Genomic DNA, 15,478 nt, shown 5'->3' on the forward strand with positions numbered 1-15,478 from the left:
GAGTTAAGAAATACTAGTATTAATATATATATATATATATATATATATATATATATTAATTATATTATATTATTTTAATTAAATCTATTATTTTTCTTACAATTTCAAATTTAAAAGTTAAAAAAAATATTTTATGTATCAACTTTCTGTTGTTAGTATTGAACTTCTCTACTCTAACTCAATTCTCATTCTCAATGTCTGTATCACTAAAACTTAATAACTATGAAATGTTATTCATTAGAGTTAGTTGTTAATGCCGTCACGAGAGGTTACTAAGTGATCCCACACGAAGGGACAACCATCGTACAGATCTATTTTGTTGTCGTTCTAACATTACCAATCAATCAAATCTCACACAAGATAAGATTATTACTGACAAATAACTTATGTGTTTAGTTTTGCTTATTGTTTCTAAGAATTTTAGTTTAGAAAATTATTATATTAAGATACATTTAACATTTATGATCTTTGAATATTTGTTTTTTATCTATATTTGTACCTTGTTCGGCAACTATATATTGAATTTTTGTATTATTATGCTACTTATGTGAAGTTATATAAACATATTTTCTTTATAAATATTTTTTTCTCAAAAAAGCGCGGGTAATAGGTACAAGACGGGTATGCGGGTACCCAGAGGGTACGGGTACGAGGATTAATGTTCATACCCACGCGGGTATGGGGCCGGGTACGGGTATTTTTTTAAAACACGGGTATGGGGATGGGTACTGTAGTACCCTACCCATACCCTACCCATTGCCATCCCTACTACCACTCTCTTATCCTGCATTAACACACATCCTAATCCCTGATGGGAAGCATCACAATACACCTCAAATGGTCAACTAGTGTCAGGGAGAATCAACACCGGCGAGGAAGTTAATCTCTGCTTCAACTCATTAAAGCTTTGTTCACATTCCTCAGTCCATACAAAGGGTTGATCACGGCGAGTTAACCGTGTTAATGGTGTAGCTATCTTCGCAAATCCCTCTATAAATCTCCGGTAGTAACCTGCTAGGCCCATAAAACTACGAATCTCTATGGCTGTCTTCGGCCTTTCCCACTGCAACACCGCTTCAACTTTGGAAGGATCAACTGCAATTCCCTTAGCTGAAATAACATGACCAAGGAACTTCACTTCCTCTAGCCAAAACTCACACTTAGACAATTTAGCATACAACTGTTTTTCCCTTAAAACACTAACTACAGTCCTCAAATGCTCTGCATGTTCCTCTGACGAACTAGAATAAATCAAAATAGCATCAATAAAGACTACCACAAATCGATCCAGGAAAGGTCTAAAGATCCGATTCATGTAGTCCATAAACACCGCTGGAGCATTTGTGACTCCAAAAGGCATCACTATATATTCATAGTGGACATATCTAGTGCGAAAAGCAGTCTTAGGAATATCTTCATCCTTCACTCGGATCTGATGGTACCCAGACTTCAAATCAATCTTAGAGAATACCTTAGCACCTCTCAGCTGGTCCATCAAATCATTGATTTGCGGCAACGGGTACTTATTCTTAATTGTCAACTTATTCAACTTGCGATAATCAACACATAATCTAGAACTCCCATCCTTCTTTTTCACTAAGAGAACTGGTGCTCCCGGAGGTGTACACTCGGCCTAATCATCTGTTTCCGCATTAGATCCTCAATCTGCTCCTTAAGCTCCATCAACTCTTTCGGCGCCATTCTGTAAGGTGCTACAGACACTGGCTTAGCTCCAGGAATCAAATCTATAGAAATCTTCACCTCTCTACGTGGAGGTATTCCAGGAATATCCTCTGGAAAAATCTCAGGGAACTCTCGTACTACTGGTATTGACTGAAGGCTTTGCTCCACTTCTGCATTCATAACTCCCAACAAAACAAAACAAGATACTTCCTCACCTAAGGATGTTTCTACCTGGCGAGTAAAAATTAATTCCACACAGCCTTGCTGCTCAGGAAAGATTAAACACCTCCGGCCACAATCAATTAGCTCACGATTGGCAGTTAGCCAATCCATACCCAGGATCACATCTAACCTTGACATCGGGATACAAATAAGGTTTACTTTGTACTTTTGTCCCTCAATTACTATGGGGCACCTAACACAAACCGTTGAAGTCTTAATCAAACTTAAAGTAGGTGTCGATACTACCAATTCACATCCTAGATCACTCACTGGTAACCCTAAGGTTCTCACACAAATGTCCGGAATAAAAGAGTGCGTGGCTCTAGAATCAAACAATACAGAAAGAGAAGTACCTGCCACTACCGCTGTCCCCTGAACGAGATCTGTCGCCTGGGCTGCCTCTGATGCAGAAGTAATGAATACACGTCCCTCTGCTCTCGATCTAATTCTCGTCGGAGCTCTAGTCGCTTTAGGTCTCATAGCGTGCAAGGCGCTAGCAAAAGACGAAACTGCCCTACTAGGCGCAGGACAGTCCCTAGCAAGATGCCCTGGCTGCTGGCATGAGAAGCAAACTCTAACATCAGTCTGTGGGCACTGGCTCAGGTAGTGTGGCCCACCACATCTGAAACATCTGACAATCTACGGCACTGAGGCTCTAGGAGCAGAAGAAGTTGCTCCCCTAGGCTGAAATGCAGAAGTAGCAGTCCCTATTGGCACTGGGGCTGATGCTGCCGATCCTCTCGAATGAGATGGTCGAGATTGTTGTTGGCGTAGCGACCGACTGTAGGGCCCTTCTTAGCACCCATACTTCCATTACCATAGCTACTAGCAGCTCTACTAGATGGAGCCTTCCCAACTCCACCAACATCCTCTGCATTAAGACTCTCTATAATGGTGGCTTGATCCACCAAGTCAGCAAATTCTGTGATCTTAAGTGGGATTAAAATCCTCTTTATGTCAGTTCTCAACCCGTCTGAAAACCTCTGACATCTCCACTCCTCTGAGGTCGGGTGAGAATAAAATCTGTAAAGCCGCTCAAACTGTATTGCATACTCATAGACTGATGAGTTTCCTTGCACCAAGTTTAGAAACTCCCACTCTTTGGGAGCACGAACATGAGAAGGGAAAAACTTACCCAGAAAACTACTTCTAAATACAGCCCAAGTGATGACTTCACCTCGGGCCTCCAGCATAGCACGAGCTCCGTGCCACCACATCTCTGCATCCCCTGTCAGCATATAAGTAGCATATAACACCTTCCTCTCCTCGGTGCAACCCATAGTTAGGAAGATCTTCCCAATCTCCTTGATCTAGAGTTCAGCAGCATCTGGTCCATCCACCCCTGTGAATTGAGAAGGATCATTCTTCCTGAACTTTGACAACCCATGGTATTTAGGAGGAGGTGCAGCTGAGGCAGTAGCTGCTGCTGCCTGTGCTGCAGTAGCGGCATGGTTTGCAGTTTGCTGTTGCTGAATCATATCTAGACTCTGCCTAACAGTGGCTGCCATGGCCTCCATGGCGTGAGCCATTTGGTTCACGTCAGCAAGAGGAGGGTTTGCAGCAGATCTTCTTGGTCTAGCCATCCTAATATATAGACTAGCTTAGATTACTAACGTTTAACACATTCAGCAATACCACCACATAGCTATATTCATAGATTCAGCTTACAGTGATATATTCATATTTAGTATATCATAACAATTTAATCAGTTTAGCACTGAGGATAACATCATATCAGCATTCACACAGCATAGCAAACACACTTATCTCAGCAATCATTTACAGCTTAGCTTAACAACCTTTTATTCACGCAGCATGAATCGCCTATAGCTCACCCCAGTATCATATACCAAAATTTCCTACATCTGTCGTGTCTGAGAACCGAGGTGATCAAGCTCGTTCCCTCACAACCTGATGATTAGAAATTATGATATATGATTCACAGCTAAAATTCACATGTCTAATATGCACAACTGACGCCTAACAACTTCACCCCGTAGGTTTACCTAGACCATGCTCTGATAGCACTAAAATATCATGACCCCTTTTTGTAAGGAACCGAGAACATTGTTTATACATCACATACTTATTTAAGATAAATAAATAAAAGAGAATATAAGTATGAAATTCTCTTCTCAATTAAAATAAAACAAAGTTTCTTACCACAAATATCCAACAGAACAATATAATATTACATTTAGTTCATAATATTCAAAATACCCAAAATTGTACTATATAGCTCCCTCTACATGAGGTCTCAAAATATATAAGGAAAAGGACTTTGATGCAATATTACTTGACTCCAGCTTCTAACATTTCTTCACTGGCCCCTCAACCTATGAAGTAGATGCAACACCTGCTACATCTGCTCACGTACCACCGTACAATCATCGCAGTACACACGCACACAACGACCTAGAAAGAAATGCAAGGGTGAGCTTACAAAGATAAAATAAAATCATATATATAGAGCAAAATATTTCTCACAGCAATAGCCCCATGCATTTCCAGCCCATCTAATGCACAACATGAAAATGGTTTCCAACTGATTTCACAGCCTAAGTAATCCAGAAGGAACCGAGCCAGTCAGGGAGCGACCCATTCCGGTATCTGGATCCAGACAGCACAGCACAACAGCTCAGCATGAACTTACCGTTACACGTCTACCCACCTAAACATGTGACTCGGCTCTATAATGATGCAAAACATATATCTCAGTATGATGCACACCGCCAAAATTATTTTAACAGCTCAACTAAGGCAAGTTTATAATAGATCAGCCAAAATCTCAGCATTTTAAATCAATTAACAACAGTTACAGCTTAGAAAATAGCTTTTATTCAATAGATCTAATAAAATCATATCAAAACATCTTGAAATAGCATATTAAACCGTTCAAAACATAGTTCATAGGTTAAAGTAAACTCCCCTTACCTCAGAAAGATGATTCACACTAGATCTACCGAATATTACTTGTTTTAATGCAAGATTCACCGAAGATTCAGCTTTAGAACAAAGTTTCTCCTAAGAACACCATGAACTTCTATGAGAAAGAGAAGAAGAAGAGAAACGAATGGTAAATCTAGCTTCAAACTTAAAGAAACTTACTTCAAATCCTTCAGAATGGGCCCAAAATCACAGATCTGCAAAGAAATCTAAGTTTAGGAGGGTTTAATATAAGAGAAAATGGTAGTATACGGCCTTAGAACTTTTGAGAACCTTAAAGAGGAATGAAGAAATGAAAATTTCGTGTGAAGCCCCCTTTTTATAGAAAATTTTTGAAATTTATTGTTCACCGCCAGAAACACTGTTCACTGCCTTACTGTTCATGCCGGAAACACTGTTTAGAGCACTATTCACGCTGGAAAATACTATACACACACTGTACGCGTATGTGACGTCAGCCATGACGTCATGATGATGTCACTGATGACATCAGCAGTCACTGTATATACGCAGTTTTTACTGTTCATACACGGTTTGTACTATTCATACGCGGTTTGTACGCGATTTTACTGTTCACAGGCAGTTTTACTGTTCATACGGTACTGTTCACTTTTTTTTTTTAAAATAATTTCAAACTCTATTTAAATCTATTCCAGTACCAAATAATCCTTCAATTAACATTGAACAAGTATAAAATATTATAGATTACTCAATAATAAATCACTAGCCTGACAAAGACTACCTCATTTTGAAAATTACAAGTGTGATTTCATTAAAGAATGGGAAAAATAACTTAAAAAATTTTAGAATTCACAGAATTTTCAATTAAATGCACCTTAATGTTTAAACTAGTATTTTTGTATTTTTCTAGAAATTTTCCAGTGTATGTGAAGGTAAACTGATGAACAAGAGGTACAGAATTCACCCCCTTTCATGGTAGCTTGTGCAAGTGTCAAAATCCATGTGCTTGGGTGCTGTGAAATAGTGACATATTCTGCACAAAACTCCAAAAATTCCATCAATTAATCAGAAAAATAGAGTAATTAAAATGCAGAAATATAAACCAAATGAAAACTTATACTTCATTACAACTAAGAAGTGTTAAAATTGCTCTGAACAACTGGAAATCACTAACTAAAATTGCAGAAAATAAAGTTCCTAAGTACTAAAAATTACACAAACTGAAATTAAAAGTAAAACAACAAAAACTAAATTCTTAATCTATTCTTCTACATAATCTTCATCTAAACTTTTTTCCTCTTCTTTATCTTCTTCTTCACTTTCATCACTTTCATCGACTTCTCTTGGAGGAGTGTTGAAGCAAGTGTTAGAAAGAGGGAGGTTGTTGAATGTGGTGGCTTTAAGGCATTCGGCATTTTCCACTTCTGACTCATAAAGTTGCTTCTTTGTCATGCCGATCTTCTTACCAATGTTCATCATTATATTTTTCAGTAAGAGAACTCCAGCCTTGTTGCTTTCATGTAAGGCATTCTGCCTCTCAGCTAAGGAATCCTGTCTGTCCAGAATTTTTTGCAGCTATGTCTTAAGTTTAAAAGGAGAATCCTTCTGAAACTTTGTAGGAATTGGTGAGCGAACAGTGATTGGGGTAGTGGCATATATCTTCTTGATCATGGCTGCTATAATGGGAGGAGTGGCCTTCATTTTCTCATGGTATTCTCCAAGATTTACTCCTCCATCTTCACAAAGTAGAGTAATTAGTCCTGAAAATCCCAAGGAATCCCTCTTTGTTTTCAGAATTACCTTGATGCAACTGTTGATCACTTCTCCCACATTGATGTAGAAGTCACTAACTATGACAAAAATTAGGTCAGCTCTCTTGACAGCAATGGTGGAGCTATGGATTACTGGCATGAATGAACTAAGTATGAAAATACTCCATACTTTTGCAAAAGAAAATAGATTTCTAGTCAGAATATTCTTTGGTGTAGAGATGTTTCTAGCTTCATCTCTTGCACTCAACTCCCATGTGGTTCCAGGTCTGCCAATTCTATGGAGGATTTCAATGTAATCCTTATCCATAATTCTCCCAAAATTTGAGAAATCTTGCTATCCTTCTTCCTTCTCAACAGAAATTTTCATAACTTTATTGATGTTCTCAGCAGAAAAGTCCACCACAATGCCTCTAACAGCAGTGCAATTAGGAGACAAATGTTCTCCCTTGGTCCTTAAGGCATTAGCATAGAAGAGTAATATCCTTGGACCCTTTCCCAGCCATGGTAGTGAAAATCTCCCAGCCTTTTTTCTGAATTTGTTTAGAAAATTCAAGGTGTTCTCCTTCAGCTAGATCAAAATTTCTATCTTGAACTACTTCTTCCTCAAGATGTTAGCCTTAAAATAGTTCTCATGTGCAATACTCCTGAATCTTGGGTCATGATCAGGTATAGTTCTTGAGGAAGGACAAGCTAAGAATCTTCCCCTCTTTGATCTTGGAGTTCCTCTTGGTGTGCTTGCCATGTTCTTTGCTGAAATCACAAATTAAACAAAGGAAGAGTGAGTTTATTGTTATTGCCAAATGTGCAGGAAATATTTCAACAATTATAGCACTTTTTCTATCTCAAAACAAAGAATATATTGTCCAGAGAATGTGTGCAATGTTAACAATTCATCAACAAATGCAGATCATCAATTTCAGCAATGTATAGGTGCAAAATGAGTGTTCATGCTCAGCTCAACTCTTATTATTTATGTGCAGTGTACTAGTATGCAGTGTAGTATGATCAACATGTGCAGAATCAAAATTCAATGGTAAAAATGTGAAATTCATAACCAATCAGTGTAGTGCAGCAAATTAATAATTTCAGAATACTTTGCTCAAATAGTTTCAACACCAAAAATCACATTAGTACTTATGAAATTCACTTTGAAAATCCTTTTTGTACAATTGATGTCAAGACCCCTTTTATAAGGAACCGGGAACATTGTTTCTACACCACATACTTATTTATGATAAATAAATAATAGAGAATATAAGTATAAAATTCACTTCTCTATCAAAAATAGAACAACATAATATTACATTTAGTTCATAATATTCAAAATACACAAAATTATACTATGTAGCTCCCTCTACATGAGGTCTCAAAGTATAAAGAAAAATGACTTTGATGCAAAATTACGCGACTCCAGCTTCTAACATTTATCCACTGGCCCCTTAGCCTGTGAAGTAGATGCAATACCTACTACATCTGCTCATGTACCATCGTACAATCATCGTAGTACACACGCAAACAACGACACAAACAGAAATGTAAGGGTGAGCTTATAAAAAATAAAATAAAATTGTATATATAGAGCAAAATATTACTCACAGCAACAGCCCTATGCATTACCAGCCCATCTAATGCACAACATCAAAACGGTTTCCAACTGGTTTCACAGCCTAGGTAATCCAGAAGGAACCGAGCCGGTTTGGGAATGACCCATTCTGGTATCTGGATCCAGACAGCACAGCCCGGCTCTATAATGATGCAAAACATATATCTTAGCATGATGCAACACCGCTAAAATTGTTTTAACAGCTCAACTAAGACAAGTTTATGATAAATTAGTTAAAATCTCAACATTTTAATCAATTAACAGCAGTTACAGCTTAGAAAATAGCTTTTATTCAACAGATCTAACAAAATCATATCAAAACATCTTGAAATAGCATATTAAACCGTCCAAAACGTAGTTCATAGGTTAAAGTAAGCTCCTCTTACCTTAGAACAGTAATTCACTCCAGATCTACCGAATATTACTTGTTTTATAGCAAGATTCACCGAAGATTTGGATTTAGAACGAAGTTTCTTCTACGAACACCATGAACTTCTATGAGAAAGAGAAGGAGAAGAGAAGAGAAACGAACGGTAAATCTAGCTTCAAACTTAAAGAAACTTACTTCAAATCCCTTAGAACAGACATAGAATCACAGATCTGGAGAAAAATCTAAGTTTATGAGGGTTTAATATGAGGGAAAATGGTGATATTTGGCCTTGGAACCTTTGAGAACCTTAGATAGGAGTGAAGAAATGAAAAATTCATATGAAGCCCCCCTTTTATAGAAAATTTTCTAAATTTACTGTTCACTGTTGAAAACACTGTTCGCTGCCTCATTGTTCATGTTGGAAACATTGTTCATGATCCTATTCACACTGGAAACATTGTGCACGCATACTATACACGCGCTATACACGTATGTGACGTCACTGTTCACCTACACTGCTCACTTTTTTTTTTTAATAATTTCAAACTCCATCTAAATCTATTCTAATACCAAATAATCCTTCAATTAACATTTAACAAGTATGAAATATTATAGATTACTCAATAATAGATTACAAGCCTAACAATTGATCTATCAAAAATTATTTCAAAATTATACAAGACATATTTCCAGCAATTTTAGATATTAAAATGCAGAAATTTCACAATAAATTGCTCAAAAATTAAGTCTCATGCAAACACAAATACAACATGTTCATACAAAAATCCTTCATGCAATGTTAATTCTCGATTAAAAATTACAATTTTAGCATGGAATTAACCCTATCATCCTTCAATTGCATATTCAAATCAATAATTTCAGAGAATTTGCCCCTAATTTCAGGTTCCCAAAATTTCCCCAATTCACGGTCTAAAGAACCCTAATCAGAAATTTGAAAATTGGAGGAAGAATTACCTGGAATTAAAGTGCAGAAATGATGTAATTCTACTAGCAGATGATGGTGCAACAGATAATCAACAAAAACACAATTAATAATAATAAGGAAATCAGGTTTCAGGTATGGGGTTTAAGGAAAATGTGAGAGTTTAGGGTTGGTGTTCTACATTATCACTTTGAGAGGTTTATATGGCTTCGCAGAGTGAGTGGACACTTCAAATAAGGAAAGTAGACACGTTGGAGAATTTTTAAAGAAATACAAGTGAGCGTGTTTACTTTAAGCAATTAGAGTGTCCACTTAAATTAAGGTGTGCAAATCACGTGACTACTTCAAGTGCTTCAGCAAAAGGAATATTTATTTGAAGTTTCTTGAAGACATCTAGAGACCTCTCAAACTGCTTTTCTTGTTTTGGATTTGACATTCTTTGAGAGTAAGGAAATCTCTTGTATTTCTCCTCATCAATAGGCTCATTTGCTTCCTTAAGCATTTGTTTTTTTTTTTCTTTCTCGCAGCCCTTGGAAAGCTTTCTTTTTCTGAATTCTCTCTTTTCAGCAAAGTGAATTTTCCTTCATCTAAATTAGATTTCAACTTTTCTTCCTCAACAAATTGTTTTCTCTCTTTTCAGCAGGTTTAAGACTCCTCACAACAGCCCAACTCCTAGTCATTACAACTTGACATTGTTCTTTTGAACTGACAACTGTATTGCTAGGAAATCTCCTTTCTTCTCTGCTAGACAATTGTTCAGCCAGTTGTCTAATTTGAGTTTTGAGCTTTTTCATGAAAGATTATTGGTTCTTGAAGCTTGTTTGGGTCACTAATAAATGCATATTTTACTAGGTTTTTATGTAGTTTTCTAGGTTATTTTTGATAGAAAATGTAATTTGGAAAGTGAAAACTGCACAAAAATATATAAATGTTCAATAAAGTAAATTGTTGTCTTTAATAATTCAAATTGTTTGAATTTTATAGAATTTTGATGTAATTTTGTTAGTTTTGCAGGAAACTCTAAGCTGAGATCATAATGTTAGAGGATCAAGAGAGAAAGTAGAAGAAAGTAGCAAAATTAGAATCAAGGAACAAGGTTTGGTGAAGTAAGAGCAGGGCATGATCACTTTTCCTTACAAAAGTGATCATTCCAGAGCCTAATATTGAAGGTCGACCTATGCATTATCACTTCTTCTCACAAAAGTGACAACGCTCATGAAGAAGAGATCCTGCATTTTCACTATTGCTGATGATAGTGATCGTTCCAAAGAAGCCTCTAGCAAAGCAAGCTGCGCGTGATCACTTTTGTAAACAAGTGATCGTTCCAAAGAAGCCTCTAGCAAAGCAAATTGCGCGTGATCACTTTTGTTTACCAAAGTGACCATTCCAAAGAGCCTTATAGTAAAGCAAGTTGCGCGTGACTCCTATTGTTCACAAAAGTGAACACGCGCAGACCACGAACCTCTGCGTTGGTACTTTTATGAAAAGTAGTGATCACGCCAGAAAGGCAAGAAATTTTATAAATAAAGATGAGCCCAAAAACTTGTATCTTTTCTCATTTTTTCATTTTCACACCTTAGGAGAGTTAGAGAGGGAGATTGGAGGCGACTTCCAAGCTCTAGACCTTGAGGAATCAAGCTGGGGATTGAATTTATGAAGAAATTCTGCAGCTCCTCTTCTTCTACTCTTTCTCTTTCTTTTTCTTTTAGAAACATGTTCTGATTTCTTTTTCTTATGGATTGATGGATCTGATCTTAATATTGTAAATTGATTGTGGATCTGGATTTTAAGATCTTGATTGTATTGAATGTTTAATTCTTTTCTTAATGCAATTCTTGAATTAGCTATTCAATTGAATTGAATCTAGAGGATTTTCATCAATGGAAGTTGAGTTAATTTCTCATATCTGAATTGAATGTCAAGGTTATCGATATCTTAGGGATAAGAATTTGTGATCTTGTGATCTCTTAATTTCTCATACTTAATGCAATGTTTGATTAAAGTACACCTAAGGAATTAGGGTAATTTAGTTAGATATTAGGATCAATGAGGTAAGGGATTGTCCTTTGATTACCTCATTATTGCATTCGATAGTGGATGCAAATCTAAACTTTCTACAATGGGATGAATGTTGTCACAAGAACCATGGTAGATGCAGCAGCTGGAGGTTCATTGGATACTAAAATTGTAGAGGAAGCTCAACAACTAATTGACATGATGGCAACCAGCATGTATCAAAATTTCAGTGAGCGGCATGTTGCAAGTAAGGGAGAATTTGAAGCAAAGGCACTTGAGACTTTGATCAACAAAAATCAAATGAAAAATCAATTACTTTCTGAACAACTTACAGTCTTGACTCAACAAATCAATACTTTTCAAGCTGGAGCTGCAAAAACAAGCTACTTGATATGTGATTTTTGTGGAGGAAATCAAATGAATAGAGCATGTGATGTATTTTCAAAGAACATCAAGAACATATTAATTACTTAGGTGATTTTCAGAGGTCTCAACTTGCATTCCATTATGATTTTCAATATCAAGCCAATAGAAGTCAACCACATTATCAATGGAATCAACAAATTCCTGCACCAAAAAGTGATATTGCAGTAGCACTATTGTCCTATGCCTATTTCTAGCCTCCACAATCATATTGTCAAGCCTCTTCATCTCAACCTCCAAGAGAGCCACAATTTTCAAAATCTTTGTCTAAAAGGATGAATGAAATAGAGGAAACACTGCTATAATTTATAGAAGTTACACAGTCCAACTTCAAAAATCAAGAGGAATCTATGAAGAAGTTGGAGAGTCAAATAGAATAAATTTCACAGTAGTTGGCACATAAAGATAAGGATAAATTCTCTAGCAAGACTATAGTGAATCCAAGGTAGCAATGCCATGTTGTCATAATAAGAAGTGCAGCAGAGGTTTCTAATCTAAAAGATAAGGAGAAGAAGATAGCTACAAAGAATGCTGAAGAAGAAGCTCAAGACAACTTGCAAAAAAGGAAATTCACTCTTTTAAGAAAAGAAAATTTAGAGGACAGTAATTGCACTAAACTAGAAGGAAGAATCAATAAGCAGGAAAAACAAAATGAAGATTCTATTATAAGAGAAGTCCTTCCTGCAATGAAATATCAAGATGATGAACAGGTGGAAAAGAGGCTTGTAGAGTATATCAAGCTGCTAGAAGTCCTTTCACTTCTATTTCTCTCAAGTTCTAAATTAAATGAAGAGCTGCAAGTTGGTGAGAAAAAAGGGAAATGTTTAAAGATAGAGGAGCAAGAGCCGTTATTATCAAAGTCATCTCTTAGAACCAAAGATCAATAGGCGTCAAGAAAGTGACGTTAAAAGAGCGCTTTGTAAGAGGTAACTCACACTTCTTTCCCTTTCATTTCTTTTCAACTTCTAATTTTTAGTTTTATTTTTTGTATAATCTGAGTTTCTGATTGCTTTACAATTGCTTTTAGCAGTGAAAGTATCAACATACAAGGAAGTTTCCTGATGTAGCTTATTGTGGTTTGCTGGAACAACACCTTTCATGTAAAGGGGAGTTATTTCTTTCTTTACCCCTTTATTTATGTGCTGAATTGTCTCATATTTCCTGCTGAACTGAACAAATAAAACATAAAAATATGTATATTTTCATAATTGTTTGTGTATTACATTCCTTTTTTTATTTTGTGATGAATAATTCAAATTCTTCTTCCATTTCTTTTGTTTCTGAATTCTGAGTAAATATTCTGCTTATGTACTTCTTCATGTGATTGTCACACTTCATTTTGAAAACATTTGTGCATATGGATTTGTAAGGTGAATTTTGAACATGATTGATTGATATTATCACCTTTATTCCAATGGTAAGAATTTGAGCTTTGCAAAATACATTCTTTCATGTGTGATTGATCATAATTTTGCTACACCCTCTAGAACTTGCTTTGTTTCTTGATTGAATATGCAATTTTACAGTTCTCACATATATGATAGAGGCCTTCTTTGATTGTGCCTAGTTAGCCTAAATAAACCTCCTTTTGTGCTTGAATGTCCTAGTTCACCCCTTTGAGCTTAATATCCCTTTCCTGATTTTTCCTTCATTATAAGCCTTGATGAAAAACCATTCTAACCATCCAAAGAAAAAGAGGCATATTGAGTCTAATCAAGGATGAGTTTAAAACTAAGTTTGGGGTGGCATCTAGATTTTATTTGCTTGAGGACAAGCAATGTTCTAAGTTTAGGGTGGAGAATAGCAAAGCTATCTAAGTTTTGATTTTTAAAAAAAAAAAATAAACAGCAAAGTTATAAGTTCAAAAGAAAGATATGCAGCAAAGTGCTGCAGAAAAAAAAAATTAATGAAAGGAATGAAAAGAAAATAGTGAATGAAAGTAAGAAAAGAAAATTTGAAATTATGCTGCATGAATGAACATTATTGTTAATCTGAAAAAATTTATGTTTGGTGCATAATTGAGGGAATTATTGAAAAATAATGCAGTTCTATGCTAGTTTTAAGTTCATTCACTCAAAATGTCTCTTTTCTTTTGGAATTGCATGTATTGTTTCCCATTTTGTTCAATACTTACGTTAACCTTAACCCTATTATAACCTGAAAAAAGTCTTCTTGATGTGTGATTGACTGTATTAAGTAGAGGAGATTGAGAATATGGGCAAGCATATGGTAGAGTGAGGTCAAAATTGATGATCATGAGGGTAACACTCACCTTAAACACTTTTGAGTGAGAGGGAAACACTTTCTTGTGAGTGGTAATCATATCTTTCATTGACGTTTCACATGTAACTTTGTTGTTCATTAGCTCATATTTGTAAGATTCTGCACAAAAAGACTTGTTTAAATGTGACTTTTATTGTGACTGAATGCATGACTGATTTGTTGAAAGGATAATTGGAAGGAATAATGTGGAATGAAGAACTCTGTACAATCTGATTGAATACCCCTTGGTGTGTTCTGGTTTGCTTGAGAACAACCAAAAATCTAATTTTGGGGTGGTGATGAATGCAGATTTTACTAAGTTTTTATGTAGTTTTCTAGGTTGTTTTTGATAGAAAACGTAATTTGGAAAGTGAAAACTGCACAAAAATATATAAATGTTCAATAAAGTAAATTGTTGTTCATAATTCATATTGTGTGAATTTGATAGAATTTTGATGTAATTTTGTTAGTTTTGCAGGAAACTCTGAGCTGAGATCATAAGGTTGGAGGATCAAGAGAGAAAGTAGCAAAATTGGAATCAAGGAACAAGGTTTGGAGAAGTAAGAGCTAGGCGTGATCACTTTTCCTTGCAAAAGTGATCATTCTAGAGCCTAATATTGGAGGTCGACCTGTGCATTATCACTTTTTCTCACAAAAGTGACAACGCTCATGAAGAAGAGATCATGCGTTATCACTATTGTTGATAATAGTGATTGTTCCAGAGAAGTCTTTGGCAAAGCAAGCTGCGCATGATCACTTTTGTTTACAAAAGTGATCGTTCTGGAGAAGCCTCTAGCAAAGCAAGCTGAGCGTGATCACTTTTGTTTACAAAAAAGATCGTTCGAAAGAGCCCTATAGCAAAGCAAGCTGCGCTTGACTCCTATTGTTCACGAAAGTGAACACGCGCAGACCACAAACCTCTGCGTTGCTACTTTTATGAAAAATAGTGATCACTCCAGAAAGGCGAGAAATTCTGTAAATAAGAGATGAACCCAGAAACTTGTATCTTTTCTAATTTTTTCATTTTTACACCTTAGGTGAGTTAGAGAGGGAGATTGGGGGCGACTTCCAAGCTATGGACCCTGAGGAATCAGGATGGGGATTAGATTTATGAAGAAATTCTACAGCTCCTCTTCTTTTACTCAATAAATTTAACATTCAATTAAATCACTCTAATTCCTTAGATCTGATTCAATTAAATGTTTCATTAAGCATTAAAAACTAGAAAATTGCAAAATCAAGATATCTTATCCCTAAGAAATCAATAATCTTGGTAA

The 15,478-nt window shown here is 35.9% G+C and overlaps 1 protein-coding gene across 1 annotated transcript; it reads right to left on the reverse strand.

The window, feature by feature from the left end:
* Window positions 1-1,596: 1,596 nt before the first annotated feature.
* Window positions 1,597-3,185, reverse strand: LOC113859564. The gene is made up of 3 exons (XM_027492303.1): window positions 2,623-3,185; window positions 2,259-2,527; window positions 1,597-1,793 (listed from the first exon to the last, which is right to left on the reverse strand). The coding sequence occupies exons 1-3, from the start codon at window positions 3,183-3,185 to the stop codon at window positions 1,597-1,599; spliced, it is 1,029 nt and encodes a 342-aa protein (XP_027348104.1).
* Between the last annotated feature and the right edge of the window lie 12,293 nt (window positions 3,186-15,478).

Source organism: Abrus precatorius, unplaced genomic scaffold (assembly GCF_003935025.1).
Source record: "Abrus precatorius isolate BTA unplaced genomic scaffold, Abrus_2018 Scaffold2, whole genome shotgun sequence".
Classification (NCBI taxonomy): domain Eukaryota; kingdom Viridiplantae; phylum Streptophyta; class Magnoliopsida; order Fabales; family Fabaceae; genus Abrus; species Abrus precatorius.

Coding starts and splice junctions, on each gene's coding strand:
- LOC113859564 (XM_027492303.1), bottom strand. CDS start 3,185: ATGGGTTGCACCGAGGAGAGGAAGGTGTTATATGCTACTTATATGCTG. Junction 2,528..2,622: donor GATCGGCAGCATCAGCCCCA/GTGCCAATAGGG, acceptor CAGATGTTTCAG/ATGTGGTGGGCCACACTACC. Junction 1,794..2,258: donor GGGGACAGCGGTAGTGGCAG/GTACTTCTCTTT, acceptor AGATTTTTCCAG/AGGATATTCCTGGAATACCT.